This window comes from Merops nubicus, unplaced genomic scaffold (genome assembly GCF_000691845.1).
Source record: "Merops nubicus isolate BGI_N331 unplaced genomic scaffold, ASM69184v1 scaffold5175, whole genome shotgun sequence".
NCBI classification, from domain to species: Eukaryota; Metazoa; Chordata; class Aves; order Coraciiformes; family Meropidae; genus Merops; species Merops nubicus.
Window position 1 is genome coordinate 1 of NW_008610115.1, and position 15,860 is coordinate 15,860.

The 15,860-nt window shown below is 42.6% G+C and overlaps 1 protein-coding gene across 1 annotated transcript; it reads left to right on the top strand.

Moving 5' to 3' along the window:
* Positions 1–4: 4 nt before the first annotated feature.
* LNX2 (ligand of numb-protein X 2) lies at positions 5–11,299 on the top strand (the record flags this gene model as incomplete). Its single annotated transcript, XM_008940778.1, has 6 exons — positions 5–241; positions 1,824–1,970; positions 3,837–4,014; positions 5,828–6,059; positions 7,825–7,983; positions 10,679–11,299. Coding segments are annotated over 6 exons (1,089 nt in total), but the record flags the coding sequence as incomplete, so codon positions are not given.
* Between the last annotated feature and the right edge of the window lie 4,561 nt (positions 11,300–15,860).

Here is a 15,860-nt window from a genome sequence, read left to right on the forward strand (position 1 = left end):
GCCGCCGGGCGCCCCCCGGGAGGACAGCTTCCAGGTGACCCTGCACAAGCGCGACTCCAGCGAGCAGCTCGGCATCAAGCTCGTGCGCAGGACGGACGAGCCCGGAGTTTTCATCCTCGACCTCCTGGAAGGGGGGCTGGCCGCCCAGGACGGCAGGCTCTGCAGCAACGACCGCGTGCTGGCCATTAATGGGCACGACTTGAAGCACGGGACGCCTGAGCTTGCTGCTCAGGTCATACAGGTACTTTGCCTTCCCTACCCGAGTCCTCAGCTCGGCTTTATTTCTTGGGCAAAGCCCAGGGTAGAGTCTGTCCTGGACAGAGCAGCTGGTGTAACGCCTCAAAGCCTTCGGCGGTGCGAGTTGCTGTCATTTATGTTCTGGAAAAAATAGTGCAAAAGCGTGTCTGCTTTGGCACCTAGCAGATGAAGTTCACCCTCTCAGAAGTGAAAAGTGCCTTAGTCTTCCCTGGCGTACAGCCTGAAGGTTAGAAGGCTGCTCATGTGAGGGAGAAGAGTACCACGTAGCCTATTGTTTAGCAGGAAAAAAAAAGATTATTGTTATTTATGTATATAGTATGTATGTAGTTCTGTCTCTCAGTAAGCTCTGTAACAGTGGGGTTTGTTCTGCGTTGATTTTCCTGTCCGTGGAATAGGGGTTAAAACAGGAAGGTGGTTTGTCAGACTTCAAAGGCAGCAGGTGGCAGCTGAGAAGAAAACAGACAGGTCTTCCATGAGCCCTGCACAGCAAAACTCATTTTCTGAGTGTTCAAGGAAGGGCTATTCCCAATGTCTGGCTGTGCTCTGGAAACACTACCCAAAGCTTGATGCAGTCTGGCATATGACCCTTCCCTGTTCCCACAGGAAGACCTTTACTCCATGCCATTCTCCTAGTCTGTAAGGAAGCAGCTGCAGCACATGTTGCTTCCTGCTGTTGCTTGCTGCTGATGGGATGTTGGTGAAAACAGCTCTGGTTTTAGGAAGATTGGAATAGAGCAGTGGTGTAGGTTCTTGCAGCCTAGTGAAGTCATCTTTGCTCAACCCAGCATCACACAGAGAACTCCGAAGGCAAACAAGTAGTAGATGTTTGCTTCAGGAATCATTTCAAGAGCTTCCCTTGCAGTTAAATGAAAATAATGATTTTGGAAGTTGTAATTTCAGCTTCTCTGGTTTTGGATACAGTGAAGCAGTCAGAATTTTACACTGGTAACTTTAATTTATTGAGATATGGTTTTGTGGCAATAGGAAGAGCTGATGTTTTATTTAACTGGTAACTGAGTCTCCTGATACTCCTTAAACTCCAGAATTTAATGATTTGCTCATATATAACATCTTTCTTGGAAGTCTCTTTGGGAAGTACCCGAGGTACTTCGGAGCTTTTGACACAAATCTGCAGACCCTGGAACCACCATCTGGGCATTTCTTTCTTTTATTGCTGTGTGTTGCAGAACTTTGCAGATGCTGCCATTTCAATTGGGTGATTTTTAATGTTTGAAGCTTGATAACAAAATGTGAGAAACAGTTCTTTTGGCAAAGGATTTACAGCTGATGTAAGAGGCAAAGGAGCAGTGTTACTATCCCCATTCTGGGAGGAATTGCAGCAAGAAGCAAGTAAAGGACTGTGCAGTCTCAACAGTTTGTGGCACCTCCAGAAAATGAAAACAAGTTCTGCTGTTGTCTTGTTTCGTGTTTCATCCTATGTTTTCCTCTGTCTCTGCTAATAGACTTGATGATCTTAGAGGTCTTTTCCAACCTTAATGATTCTATGATTCTGTGAATAATCAATATCCCATCAACTTCATTACTTTGTTTTATATATTCAACAGGCTAGTGGGGAGAGAGTGAACTTGATCATCTCTAGAGCCCTGAAGTCACAGACTGTCAGTATTATCCGAGACACGGGGACTCACAACAGCAACTCACACCAACACCAGTCCCAGCAGGTGTTTCACAGCAGACCCAACTCACATAAGGTTGGTGTTTCTCTTTCTGAGAGGTATATAGATAGTTATGGTCTTGTGGTGGTCTAAGTGTGTAGTAAGGCAAGATTGGAAGGGTTTGTTTTTATTATTTTTAAAAGATGACTTCTAAGTACTTAAGCCCTGCATCATGTCTGGAGTGAGAACAAAAGATATGCAACAGCTTTTCAGTATTTTTTTTGGATTTGCTGACTGTGGTGAAGGAAGCAAGTCCTCTGAGCTCATGCAGCTGTAGTTGTTAGACCTTGTCTAAGACAAAGGCTCATGTGTTAGTGCTGCCTGGCAGAGCAGTAAGAATGTTATTTTTTTGCTGCTGCTGCGCGGGCTGTAACCAGCAAGGACAGGACGTGTGGTGCACACTATCCAGCACATAAAGAGCATGTTGGAGGCATGTGTCATCTCCTCCATGAGCAAGCAGTGCTGGCTGCAAGACTGCTAAGTTCTGCAGGGTCATGCAGGGCAGAATGAAGAGACTTTCATGAAGCTAGTGCTGTAAGTAAAGCCTGTGCTTGTAATGTTCGTGTAGTTAGAAAAATATGACTTCTTCCTGGTGTGAAGTTGATTTTGTGAAATAACTGTCATGTGGACCATGTCAGCCGAGCCACCTTTCCTCCTGCCCACTCCGTTGACATCACTGTTCAATGTCATACTTTTGTGGGGACGATTTACATGTTGTTAATAGTATTTTCTTCTAAAAGTTTGGGTAATTTCAGAAAAGAACAAGTGAGGCACTAGGAAGTTTGTTTTCCTCCTGAGAGACAAAGGTGAGGCTCCTGAGTACACTTAGTGGCTGTTAGCACTTGCCATAACGTTAGCACAGTGTATCAGCACAGTGATTACAGCTCATCTGTATCAGTGCTCAAACCACTTCCCATCTGCCAGCGTGGGTTGTGTTCATGTCACAGTTCCAACGCTGATCTGTTGGCTGAGTTGATTTCCTTCATGTATCAATACCACCCGTGGGCTCTTTCCAAGTGGGAAGACCCACGAAACTGTGAGTGGAGATTTCCTGTGTTTCATACCATTTATCTTTGCCTCTCATTAAAGCCTGAAGTCTTAATAAAGGAGCTGTCTTTATAAGCCATGGTGTGTATATGTATAGCTACATACGTGATTAACATCTATACATGAGGAGCAGAGTGGGTCAGCAGGAGCATGTGGCATTGGAAGCTGAAGAAAGCAGTGTTGTCATTTTCCAAGAGAAGGCAGGGGAATAATTAAGTATTTGTATTTGGAACAATCTCCCGGCTTATTTCTTCTGGTACTTTGGGTTCTTTGCGAATATTCTGTTAAGATGCTACAGGTCTATGTGCAGGGGTTTGAGTATATCACTAAAGGTCCTGACGAGGAAGGGCTTCAGCAAAGAAAATGTACTTTGATTCTGGTTTGGATCTTTTGCTAGGGCAAAACTAAATACAGGCTAAACCTTGTAATAGAAAATGAACTACAGGTTCTCTTCTTGTCTCAAGTTTGGATCTTTGCTGTAATCATTAGGGAGACTGCACAAGGCACCCACTACCAGCCTATAGCAGTGATTTGCCATAGTTACTTTGTGCTCTGGGAGATTCTACATACCAGCTGTGAAAGAAAACATGATGTATAAGGGGTTTAAATGGTCTCTCTTTGTCATCGTGAAAACACGTGTTTTTGTTTCTTTGGAGCTTCTTTGTAGTTCTGGGTCATATTCTACTGTCAAACGAGGTAATGCTGATGTTCACCAAGACATCAAAAGATCTGTTTCTGTTTTGTGTCCAGTCTTTTGACCCTATGATTTTGTAGTGCAGTCCTAAAATGTAGCCTATTCCAGTGCAGCATGCTAAGAAAAACATTTTAACAATGTTATTTATCCTTGTCAAACAGGATCTCTCCCAGTGTGTTACATGCCAAGAAAAGCACATTACTGTGAAAAAAGAGCCACATGAATCTCTGGGAATGACAGTGGCAGGAGGCAGAGGCAGCAAAAGTGGCGAACTGCCCATCTTTGTGACAAGTGTGCAGCCTCACGGGTGTTTGGCGAGAGACGGCAGGATTAAACGAGGTGGGGCTTGGCTTTCCTGGTGGCACGGGTGGCCTCCGAGTGTTGTTTGATGAGTGCATGCTCTGGAGTCAGGCTGTGTCAAAAAGTCCTGTCACAGATGTAGGGAAGCGCTGATGAATGGTTTTCTTCATGCTTCAATAATGGAAATAGAGTATTTAGTATCACACTTCCACCTTTTCTAGGAAAGGGATGTTTAGCAAGGGATATCAGGGGAAGTGGATAAGACCAGGAATTGTCTGGTTAAATTCTTTAAAGCTGATGGTAATCCCCTGAGCTGAGGCTCTGGTGTGATGCTTTGTACTGTTGTGCAAGCATCCTGTTTTTGTGTTTAATGTGGTGGGCTGGGCCACACCTCTGTCCAAAGAATCTCTGCTCCTCAGCGTGATATCTGAACAGCAGAGATGCTCTGGTGACAGGCCACAGCTCACCTGTACCAAGTTTACCTCTAAAGCTGTGTCAGGGTTAACCCTGGTTCCTGAATGCTTTCTTATCCTTTGGGACAGCTTGGCTTTGCTGGTCTTCAGGGGTGCTACAGCACCTGTCCGTGCTCCTCAGCTTTGCAGGAGGGAGCCAGGAGGTGGAGGTGCAGGCAGTCCTGCCTGATCCCCAGCAAAGCTTTTGATGGTTAAAACCTATTGTGTCGTATGTGAAACAAAGACTGCCTATGGGATCTCAGAGCTTCAGAGTTCACAGAATTACAGATTGTTTTAGGAAAGAAAAATAGGGAAAAAGCTTCACAGATGGCAAATCTAAAAAGAACAGTGTGGGAGCATCCTTACATGCTTCTGAGAGAGGGAGATTTACACCCACATACCAACGGGTATGCTTTCTTTTTCTGTACTACTATGGAAAACACGCTTGATAGAAGAACCACAATTGCTCTGTCATTGTGTAACATTAACGTACCCACAGCAGCAACAGAAGTGATTTCAAGTTAAGCTGCACCTCCACTTTAGCTTTCCCTGGGAGGAAAAAGCTTTTAAAAAATTAGTTTCTTTCCAAATATGATCCAGGTGTTTGCACTTTTGCCTTTTTTTTTTTTTTCCTGGCTTTCATCAGTGAGTGAGACACTGTGAAAGAGGAGTCTGTCACTGCTTGGACAGTAAATAGCATTCTTTTCTTCATCCTAAGGCTTTTAAAACATATTCTGAAATAAAATGAAAATTGTGGCAATTTTAGTGGCTGTGACTCTTTTCAGATAATCTTTCTGGAGATTCTCTGTCTTCCTGTCTGTCTGTCTGTCTGTCTGTCTTCTAATGGACTGGGTTTTTTATACCAGCCTTTACAGTAGTTTTTGACTTGCTTTTTGTTCTCCCAAGTAACAAGTTAGAAAAAGCAGAAGACCTAAAGCACTCTGTGGAGCCTCACTTTCCCACAAGAGCTGGTTACTTTGTGGTGCCTATATTGTTCCTTCCATCTTCCATCATTCTTTCTTCCCTTCTAAAGTTAGGGTGGACCTGAGAGCCATCACTGGAAACTATTATGAAGTGGCACCTGCAATAGTAGTTGCAGCCGAGATGATGAGGTGATTGGGTAATTTCTGCCTCAAATTTCCAGGGTGATATACCATAGAAGCCACCACATTTTATACATTATGTGGAAATAAATGGTACTGATCCAGCTTAACAATTCAGTACATGACTGTTTCAAACCAGCAGTGTAAGGCTCCAGAGCTGTTCCCATTCCCAGGCTGTCAGCTCAGACTGTCTCAGCTCCAAAAAACACAGCATTAAATGAAACCCTGGCACAGGAGGTGGTGTTGGTAGGAACAGCTCTGACAGGCTGGTGCGTTCTCCCTTGTGCCTCTCAACAGGTGATGTGCTGCTGAACATCAACGGCATCGATTTGACTAACCTGAGCCACAGCGAGGCCGTGGCCATGCTGAAGGCTAGTGCTGCCTCGTCAGTAGTCGCCCTCAAAGCCCTGGAGGTCCAGATTGTAGAAGAGCAGCCCCAGGCCAATGAGGAACAACTGAGTACCATCAGTGAAAATGAATATGATGCCAGTTGGTCACCGTCATGGGTCATGTGGCTAGGGCTGCCAAGGTATGAAATTAATTGCTAAAGTCATTAGTTACCTGATTTAAGCTAAGTCCAAGAGAGATATAAAAGCAGAGACCTTATTGGTTGCAGTGCATCTGCCCTTTTTCCTGCCTGCCTGACCACCTCAGCTATATTTGGTTGGCAGTACACTTACGAAGCAGACTGTGAACAGGAGCAGTTTTTTCTTAGGAAACAGGAATTTGGATAGACTTGGTTTATCCTTTCCTAAGCCATAGTAACTACCCATGTGGATTCTCCTCACTGAACACAAGTCATCTTTTCTGTTACTTAACCCCATAATAACTGTAGAATATCTAAACCAGAGAGACCACTAACAAAAACACAAAGTGTATATCCACATGTCTCTTTGCTAATCTGCTACCTAAATTTGAGGCCAAATTCTTAACTCTAGATTCAGTCTGACAGAATCTTGACACTGTTATCTTGCACATGTGAGGCTGTAGTTACAAATCCCCTTGACTGTTTATTTATTTTTTTTTTCTTCAAGAACCTACTACCATCTTTGCCAAACACAAAAACTCCAAGATTTGCAGCAAGATCCCTCCCCTTGACTAATCTGCAGTCTGCTGGACATGACCATGTTTCATTTATACTCTCCTGTTTTTCACTCTCTTGTGGCTACAGCTATAAGATCACTGTGGCGTTGCTTGCTCTCCAGAAGAGCTCCCACTACTGCAAATAGTGTTGTTAACCTGCAAGCCCTGACTGAAGTTAACTCCTTTCCCTCTGATAGAGTTAACAGGCTCAGGTCTGTAGTTTAAGCATGAAAGCACAAAAAGAACCAGGCGTCTTGGTAGCAGAATGCAGCTGAAGAAAGCAGAACCACACACTAGGCCTCCCTCCAAAGATTTCACACTTTTTGTGAGCTTTACTCTCAATTAATGTCTATTCCATTCCAGTATTAATGAGTTACCTAATCTCAATAAACAGCTCTCATTTTTGTTAAATGTACTTCCTTTCCATGCTTCAGCAGTGGTTTATTGCTTATATACTGCAGATGCCCATACATGGCTCCTACAATGAGGCTATGCATTGTGCTGCTATTCGTTAAAGAAGTGCTGTATATCAGTAAAGAACTTGGCATCTTTTTTACCCAAAAGCTAATTTCTGTGTTGGTGGTGGTTTTTTAATTACAGTAATTGCCAACTTCATTGGCAAGAATTAATTTTCACTGGGGGAGATAACATATTCCACTGCATTTAGTGAGGCACGATCTGAATTATTTACATTCTGTGTAATAAAATGATCAATCATTTACATTTTCATTGCTGGTGATACACCAGTTCAGAGGCAGCAAAGATGATGCATAGACTTTTAGATCTTTACTTAAAGTAGAAAAAAGCCTAAACTGATCGGGGGTGGAAGAAAAACACTACATTTTTGACTTGCAAACTAAACACGTCAGGTATCCATTTTCCACCCACATTCTTGCCACCTGTGAAATCCCTAAAATGCCATTCTGTTACTGTCAGTTTGCAGAGTTCGTTGTGTTTAAGTAATTATTCTAGCGCCTCATTATTTCTTCTAAAACACTTTTCAGTCTCAAGATTGTGGGGGTTTGGGGGTAATCGGTTTGAATATTGCAAAATTACTCTGGGAACAGAAGTCTAATGGCCACCCCTTCCCCTCTCTTCCACGCTTAGCACAGTGGTGGTGATGCTACAGCAGGTGTCACGCCTCCTATAAAAATCTCTGTCTGTGGTAAACGTGGCTTTTTCTCTCGCTGTCCTCTGTTTCCATTCCACAGCTGCCTACATAGCTGCCATGACGTAGTGCTGCGGCGGAGCAATTTAGGGAGCTGGGGCTTCAGCATCGTTGGTGGCTATGAGGAGAACCACACAAACCAGCCTTTCTTCATTAAAACCATTGTTCTTGGAACCCCCGCATACTTCGATGGAAGATTAAAGTAAGCTAACATAATAGCAATGGTACTAATAACCGTCATCGCTTTTAGCTAGTACGTGCTGGTGCGATTGGTTGCTTCAGGAAATACACTGTAGCATTTTTTGCTGGGGGGTTCATGCAGCCTAGTAGTGCTTTGCCACCCTGATGAGTGTGATGCAGGGAAGGACAGGGTGTTGCTGCTGGGGAAGGGGTGTCTGTTAGAGACAGTGCTCGTGCTGGCACCTCTGCCATCTCCTGTCCTCCTCCCCGGCTGTGGTGCTGATGTCACCGCTGTCTCCATGTCCCTGTTGGACACTTCTTTAGACCAAGAGCCATTGCCAAATGTGTATGTGCAAAACTGGCCAGTTCGTAATGTGTTTGGCTTCCCAGAGAACAGCTAAAAAACTAACTCCTGTAAAGTGGGGAGAGAAGACTGTCTTCTCGTTTTGTATAGCCTTCAGAACCCACTGCTGGCAACTCTGGTACTGAAGATGAGTGCTGCTGCTTTAATGGCAAGGCAAGAAAGTAGATGAAAAAGTCAGTACCTTTGAAAATATTGTTAAGGAACCAAGCTCACAAGTCAGTGTCCTGACAGTCATTAGTTGGCAGGAAAAGCACTGATAACTGAGGTGAGTTCAAGTGGAAGCCCCTGAGATGGAGAGAGCTGGAGCACTTGCCCTACATGGAGAAGCTGGCGGATCTGGGCTTGCTCAGCCTGGAGCAGAGATGTCTTCAGGGGTACCTAACAGACCCTTTCAGTACCTACAAAGAGATTATTGGGGAGGTGGAGCCCAGGCTCTTCACAATTGCACAAGTCAAACAAAAGAGGTTGAGACTGCTTAGGAGGAGGAACTTCCAGGCTGTGGCACAGGGTGCCCAGTCTCTGTTGTTGGAGGTTCCTGAGACCTGACTGGATAAAGCCCTGAGCAACCTGGTCAGATTTCACAGTTGACCTTACTTTGAGCAGGAACTGGGACTAGAGACCTCCTGAGGACCCTCTGACCTTAAAAATTGTAGGCAACCATGAGGTCTAATATGTGTGTATGTGGCCTTGTGTAGGATTAGTTCAGAGCTAGGACTTAGAGTTTGTATTAAAGGTTCTCTTGTTCATAAACTGATCTTTTGTGAAGGTGTCAGTAAGGAATGTGCAGCTTGAAGTTTTATGGCATGATTTTTATGTGTTGATTTACTTACAAAGTAACTTAAGAAAAAATGTACTTATGCCTAGAGCCTTGCCAGTAATTGATTTTTCAGTTCAACGACTAAATAAATAAATGAAAAAATAGCTCAGCTGAACACAAAATTAGATTTTTTTTGGCCTACTATGAAACAGTTTGGATTAACTGAAAGATTTCAGTTTAACCCAAAGTAAATCATTTCAGATTGGGAAATTAATAACTAGAAGTCTTCACACAAAAGGAAATTCAAGCATCATTCCTAAGAAGAGGGGAAGAGAGGTTGTGGTCACACTTACCCCCTTGTAAGGAATGGAAAAGATGCTCTTGTGTTATATTGTGATATAGTACCCTCTCTTCAAATGTACTGTTTTACTGAGAATGTGGACTTGAAAATAGGCCATCAATGAGAGAGAGCTCCTTAGAACCTGCACAATGACTTATTCTGGGGCAGGGCTTTTTGAAGCAGCTCTTTTTGTTTAAATTGTCTAAATGTTTTGTTCAGCTGGAGAAGGAGGAAACAAATAACTTTACAGATCAATAGTTAAGACAGTTTTTTGCCTGCATTATCTGTGTGATGTGGTTTTATAGCAGGTGAAATGACTTCAGCAGAAAGGCTGGGTGAGTGAGACCCCACTCAGTGAACTGTAGGTTTGGGTGATGAGGGTACCTTAGTTCAGGCAGAGAAGTGCTTTTGAATGCACATTTGACTGATGTTGGTCACACCATCTCTTCTTTCTCTGCTCTGCCCTTCTGGAGGGCATGGGGAGAACTCAGGAGAGCATCTTTTTGCTATCCATTTTTGTGCTTCCAATAGTTGGGAGGATAAATTTCAGGAAAAGTCCCGATTGATCTCCAAGGTCACATTCAACTGCTCTGACGGATACCAAACACACACTCAAGTTGGAGAGAAGAGGTTCTTGGAGATGGAGCTTAAGCATGTAAAAAATGAAAGTTAACTATTAGAGATCAGTTTTCTCAGGGCCGGCAAACAGCACCCTCCCAAATTTCTGTCCCTGCTTCAAAACACAGAGATGCTGCAGCTTCTCAGTCGAACCATCTGCTGAGGGAGATTTCAAGCCAAATGGTTACATCTGACAAAATCGTAAGCCATTGAGAACAAGGTTCTCAGTTGGTAACCAGAAGTATCTTTACTTACACCTCCTACAGTAAAGGCATGTTTGGTGTAAATGTGTTATAATTCAGACAAATAAACAGAAATGCTTGTCGCGCACAGGCTACCTTGTTATCTTCATTAGATTTTTCCAGCTTTCTCTTTTCATGCTTCCCTGCAAGTCAGCTCTTAATGCAGAAGAATCTTTGTATTAGAGTTGAAGTCTATTGATTTGGGAATTTCCCAGATGAGTTCATGTAGTAAATTAGATTTTAAAATTGAACCTCTTTAGTTTTTTTTAGCTACACTTCCAACCTGATGCAAACCTATCACTCCAGCAACGAAGTGCTGCTTGTTGGTGTATACTAGGTAATGCAGAGCAGTAGTCGTCATAATTTCTGGTTTTTTTTTCTTCTTGTATTTTTCAGGTGTGGTGATATGATTGTTGCTGTAAACGGATTGTCCACGGTCGGAATGAGCCATTCTGCTCTCGTTCCCATGCTGAAGGAGCAGAGGAACAAAGTAACTTTAACCGTGATTTGCTGGCCTGGAAGCCTCATATAAGTGTGTGAATCACTTTGGTTCAAGCAGTGTCTTTTTCTAGATAGCTGGCACAAAAATCTCCTCTATCTTTTTTTCCCCTATTGATACAGCTGGTTATAAGCAGGGCCAAAACTGCTGTATTTTCTTTTTTTATGGGCCTCTCAGACTTACTCTATATGTCTTTCCGTCCTGAAGTAGCCATTAATGTTTGCTATATCCAATGCTGGTGCAAATGCAAATATACACGAGCTCACAGAGAAACTCCCACACCGATATGGCTGTCATTGAGCTTTCCCCATCAGGCTTGTAGAGTCAGCAAAAGAACTTGTGGTTCTTTGGGTATCTCTGCACAGTCCTCAAGTTATATGTGATATATAAGTGTAGTAGCCATGTGCCCGTTCTTCGTTGCAAAGGGAACGTGTCAGTACCACAATGACACATCTGTCTGCTGCTGTGAATCAAAATCTGTTTCCAAAGGTACGTCTCTTTGTTTTGTAAGCCTTTCCAATTTTGATTCAATATTTCAGACTGATTCAAGTAATCCATCTTACTCATCAGAAATTACTCGATCCCCTAAATTTTTCTTGCAGGGCTTCAGTGTTCATAAAAAAGTAGGACAAAAGCCTGATATTACTGGAATTTTTATAAAGTGCAATAATTGGACTCTTTGTTAGGAAACTTTAATATATTATGGAGTTTGTATCCTATAATGACAAGAAATGTGGAAGTAATTACCGTTGCAGTGCTGGCAAGAATACACGTGCCCGAGGTCGCCTCTGAGTGAATGGCTTGCAGTATTAGACTTGACTTTACAAATGAATGTTTTGCTATGTCAGAGAGTTTTGATGAACATTTTTACAAAGATCATTTTTACCGTTTCTATTGTAGATGTCAGCTGTCTTTATTCATGTGTGGAAACAATACTTGGACTTGTACTTTCTAAATGAGAGAATTATTTCCAGGAAAAAAGCAAGCTATTAAGAAACCATATGTTACGGTTTACAGGTGGGCAGGCTAGAAGGAAGGCTCTTTGAATTCAAGTCCAACTGCTAAGTAAGCTGCAAAGTTCACTCTTACTCTGTCACCTCCTGACAAATGTGCAAATGCCTTGGTATCAAATGCTGAAAGGATCTCTCTTGCATTTCAGGATTTTATTTTCTTTTCCTTTAGAGAGCACCTGCTATTAAGTTGTCAGTAAGAGTAATACTATTTATCTTGGATTGTATTTAGTATTTTTACAAACCAACCTGTAACTTCTAGACTTTGCCTTTCCATGATATTTGCAGGCTAAGCACCTATTTGTTTAAGAAAAGAGGAGTGGAGCGCAGAAAGAGATGTGCTGACCTGGAGCTAACCCTGTATGTTGTCAGTGCTCAGCATATTTGAAAAAGAGCTTCATTTATAAACTGGGTTCCCAACATGAACTGATTTTATGAATGGCCTCTGTATTGTATTATTAATTACCAGAGAATGTATTTGAGAATCACAGCATATTTCCATTGTGAAGCATGAACTTTATTTTCAGACTTAGCTGGTATAATATCGGGGCATATTATCGCATGTCATTAATTCCCGTAGCTTTGTTTTCAAAAGAAATAAAGTTACTCTTTTGCAAAAAAAAAACCATAATTGTAAAAATCTCATTTGAATGAAGTGGTTTTATTCCTTTCTGTAATGTATGCTGTCAGTTTCGTTTCATAATACTAAAACACAAAAGAATGTCCTCTGCAGTATGTTACTGTACTGAATCTTTGTTCCTGAAGCAAAAAACAAACTTATTTGATACTCTTAACTGATTTGAGAACAAGTTTCCTCCCATCCCCAGATGCTGTTTAACTGTATGCTTTGCTCTTAATCTAATACAGATTTTTTTGTAAAGTACATCTTAGTGTAGACTTTAGGGAAGATTTTTACATACATGCTAGATTTGTTTTATTTTTTAATTTACACTTTTCATTCAAAACCCTGCAACAATCAGATTTTTAGATTGTTTTTCTTTTATATGTAACAAAAGCGTAGGTTAGCTTAAACTGTGTGGTTTTGTTTCTGTGTGCTGTAGCTTTTGATCAGACTATCTAGCAGTAAAACCTTTCTGAATTGGTTCCCTCCATGAACCATTTTTCCCCTTTCTCCTGTAGCTGCATACTTTGGTTTCGCTTTCCGTGCCTTCTGTTTTAAATTATTTCAATTTTTTTTCCCAGATACTGCTATCTAATTGTATGGTATTAATGAAGGATGAATGAAAATAAAAGTTCATTCTACTCATTGTAATAACTCAAAGTATTGTCTCACTCTTTACAAAAGATATGGGTAGCTCAGTGTAGACTCAGTTTTAAGATTATTTTTTTTCCTCTGTTGTGATTTATCATAAATTACAGTTAGTGAATGTACCAGAAGAGTCTGAGGGCATGCTCATCCTGCCAGGGTAATGTACTGGCTGTTTAACCAGTAATGCCAGCACTGAGAAGTGGTTTTAAGGCGGAGGTAAGATCTGTGCCTTATGGTGCTTTGCCACAAGCAGCGTTTCCTCTTCCCCCCTCCACGCCAGCTGGTATAGATCAGCTGGAGGATGTTTTCACAGCATAGATTTGATGCAACGAGACAGTCTTGCTGGAAGCATCAGTTTTACAGCTGAAACTTGAGCCTCTTGGTAATCAATTCCCATCTCTATCTCCTGCAGGCAATTTTACTTTATCTTTAGACATCTGTGAAGCTGGAATGAGTCTAAAAACACTTTCTTAATGATTTGCAGTAAAGTTGCCCAGAACCTGGATTCTTATTCCTTGCAGTAGTTAGTGGGTTATGAGTAGATGAGTTCCTTTAAAACAAGACCATGCCTATGTACAGAAACACAGAAGAAACCAACCACATCTGCCTGTAGGTTATTAGCTCTTGTACTTCTTGTGGAGTAAGAGCCAGACCGTCAGAGTTCTGATCTACAGACTGATGAGTGAATTCATTCTTGCAGCTGCAGGTGCAAAGAGCTGTTGTCTGAGGTGGTGGTCCTAGTCATCTGGGTGCTGGAGCTTTGTGGGAGGAACACCTTCCCCAAACAACCCTAGGGATCCGCAGCAAAGAATGTAAAACAGTTTGTTCTGCTTCACAGCAAGCCCATGAGGCAAAATCTGACAATACTTCATTTGCCACTCTAAACTTCCTATTTAGAGTCAAGAGCAACTGAGAGGAAAATTTAGCATCACAAAAGAATTCAGAATTCATTTATTTGCAAATTCCCTAGTAAATCTAAGCCTGGTTCTCAGTTCTCATGTGACCCAGACTCTATCAGAAGCCAGGCAAGTTCCTTTTACTTAAGAACCTTGAACATTTACCTCTGAGGCAATTTTAATGGATCATAAAAATTTGTTAATGAACAAAAGAAGGAGATCTGTAAAAGAATGAGTATGCCAGGCAGAGCAGCAATGATGGCAAATGCAGTTAAAGCCACACCCATCTGATGCCACAGGGCCCAAGAAGCTGTTACATAACACTAAGGAAGGTGTGGGAGTCCAGGGGCACGATCACCTCCCTGCTCCTGCTGGTCACACCGTTTCTGATCCAGGCCAGGATGCCATTGGCCTTCTTGGCCACCTGGGCACACTGCTGGCTCACGTTCAGTCAGCTGTCCACCAACACCCCCAGGTCCTTTTCCACCAGGCAGCTTTCCAGCCACTCCTCCCCAAGCCTGGAGGGTTGCCTGGGGTTGTTGTGACCCAAGTGCAGGACCCGGCACTTGGCCTTGTTAAACCTCATACAACTGACCTCAGCCCATTGCTCCAGCCTGTCCAGATCCCTCTGCAGAGCCTTCCTACCCTCCAACAGATCAACACTCCCACTTAATGTTGTGTCATCTGCAAATTTACTGAGGGTGCACTCAATCCCCTCATGCAGGTCACTGATAAAGATGTTAAGGCCGGTCCCAAACCCGAGCCCTGAGGGACACCGCTTGTGACCGGTTGCCAGCTGGATTTAACTTCATCCACTACCACTCTCTGGGCTGGGCCATCCAGACAGTTTTTAACCCAGTGAAGAGTCCACCTGCCTAGGCCATAAGCCATGAGCTTCTCCAGCAGAATGCTGTGGGAGACGGTGTCAAGGGCCTTACTGAAGTCCAGGTGGACAACATCCACTGCTTTCCCCTCATCCACTAGATGATGACATAGTGTCTGGTGGTGCAAAACCACCACTGTTTCAGCAGCTATGATTGGTCTTCTACAGCTCTTCTCCTATACCAGTGTTAGAGAAACAGCTGAAAGAGAAGAGGTGAGTTTTACTAAAACAGAGCTGCTTCTTCATGTTTTTACCTATTAATGGATTATCACATTCTCTGCAGCACATTTTCTGTACTGTGCCTTCAGGTTGATTATAAATTGTGGCATGTGAGTGCTAAATGGCAATGGAAGTTAGTTATGGATGTGTTCTTTTTGCATTAAATAGTTTGCCACTAGGCTGGACAAACTATATCATGTAAGGGAGATGGTATCGCAGGCAGTGATTAGTGACAGTGATGGATTTAATGCTATGATGGGATTTGGGTGTAGCCATAACATTAGCTACTTGTAGTGACTTCATTGCTTAGCAGCCTTGGCACTGGGCAGCAAGACCTAAACCACCTTTCTTCTGTCCCTAAAGCAGATAGCTGTCGAACTTTAACCAGCTCCTGGGTGAGGCCAGGCAGCATGCCAGTTCCACAAGACTTTTTTCAGCAAGCAGCTCCAGTAAAGCCAAATGAAGCCGAGTTTGTAGTGTGCACCCAGCTTTGTATGTTAACAAATGAGATATGCAATTAAGGAACCCATTCAGTATTTCTTTCGATCTGGGACAAACCAAAGTGCTGGTGGCTTTGCTCCCAGGTTTTGCTATAAAGCGCTTGTGGAAAGCTACTGAAGAGAAGCATTTTAATCAGATTAGAATAGATAAAGGGTATAACCCCATGGTTATACAATTGAGCTTTCTAATCATATTAAACTTTAATACTGGCATCAGTGCCGTATTGGAACAACAGTCACAAAAAGCTACAAGCATAAAATATTACAGAGCCTTAAACATATTACAGAATGTCATCCACTA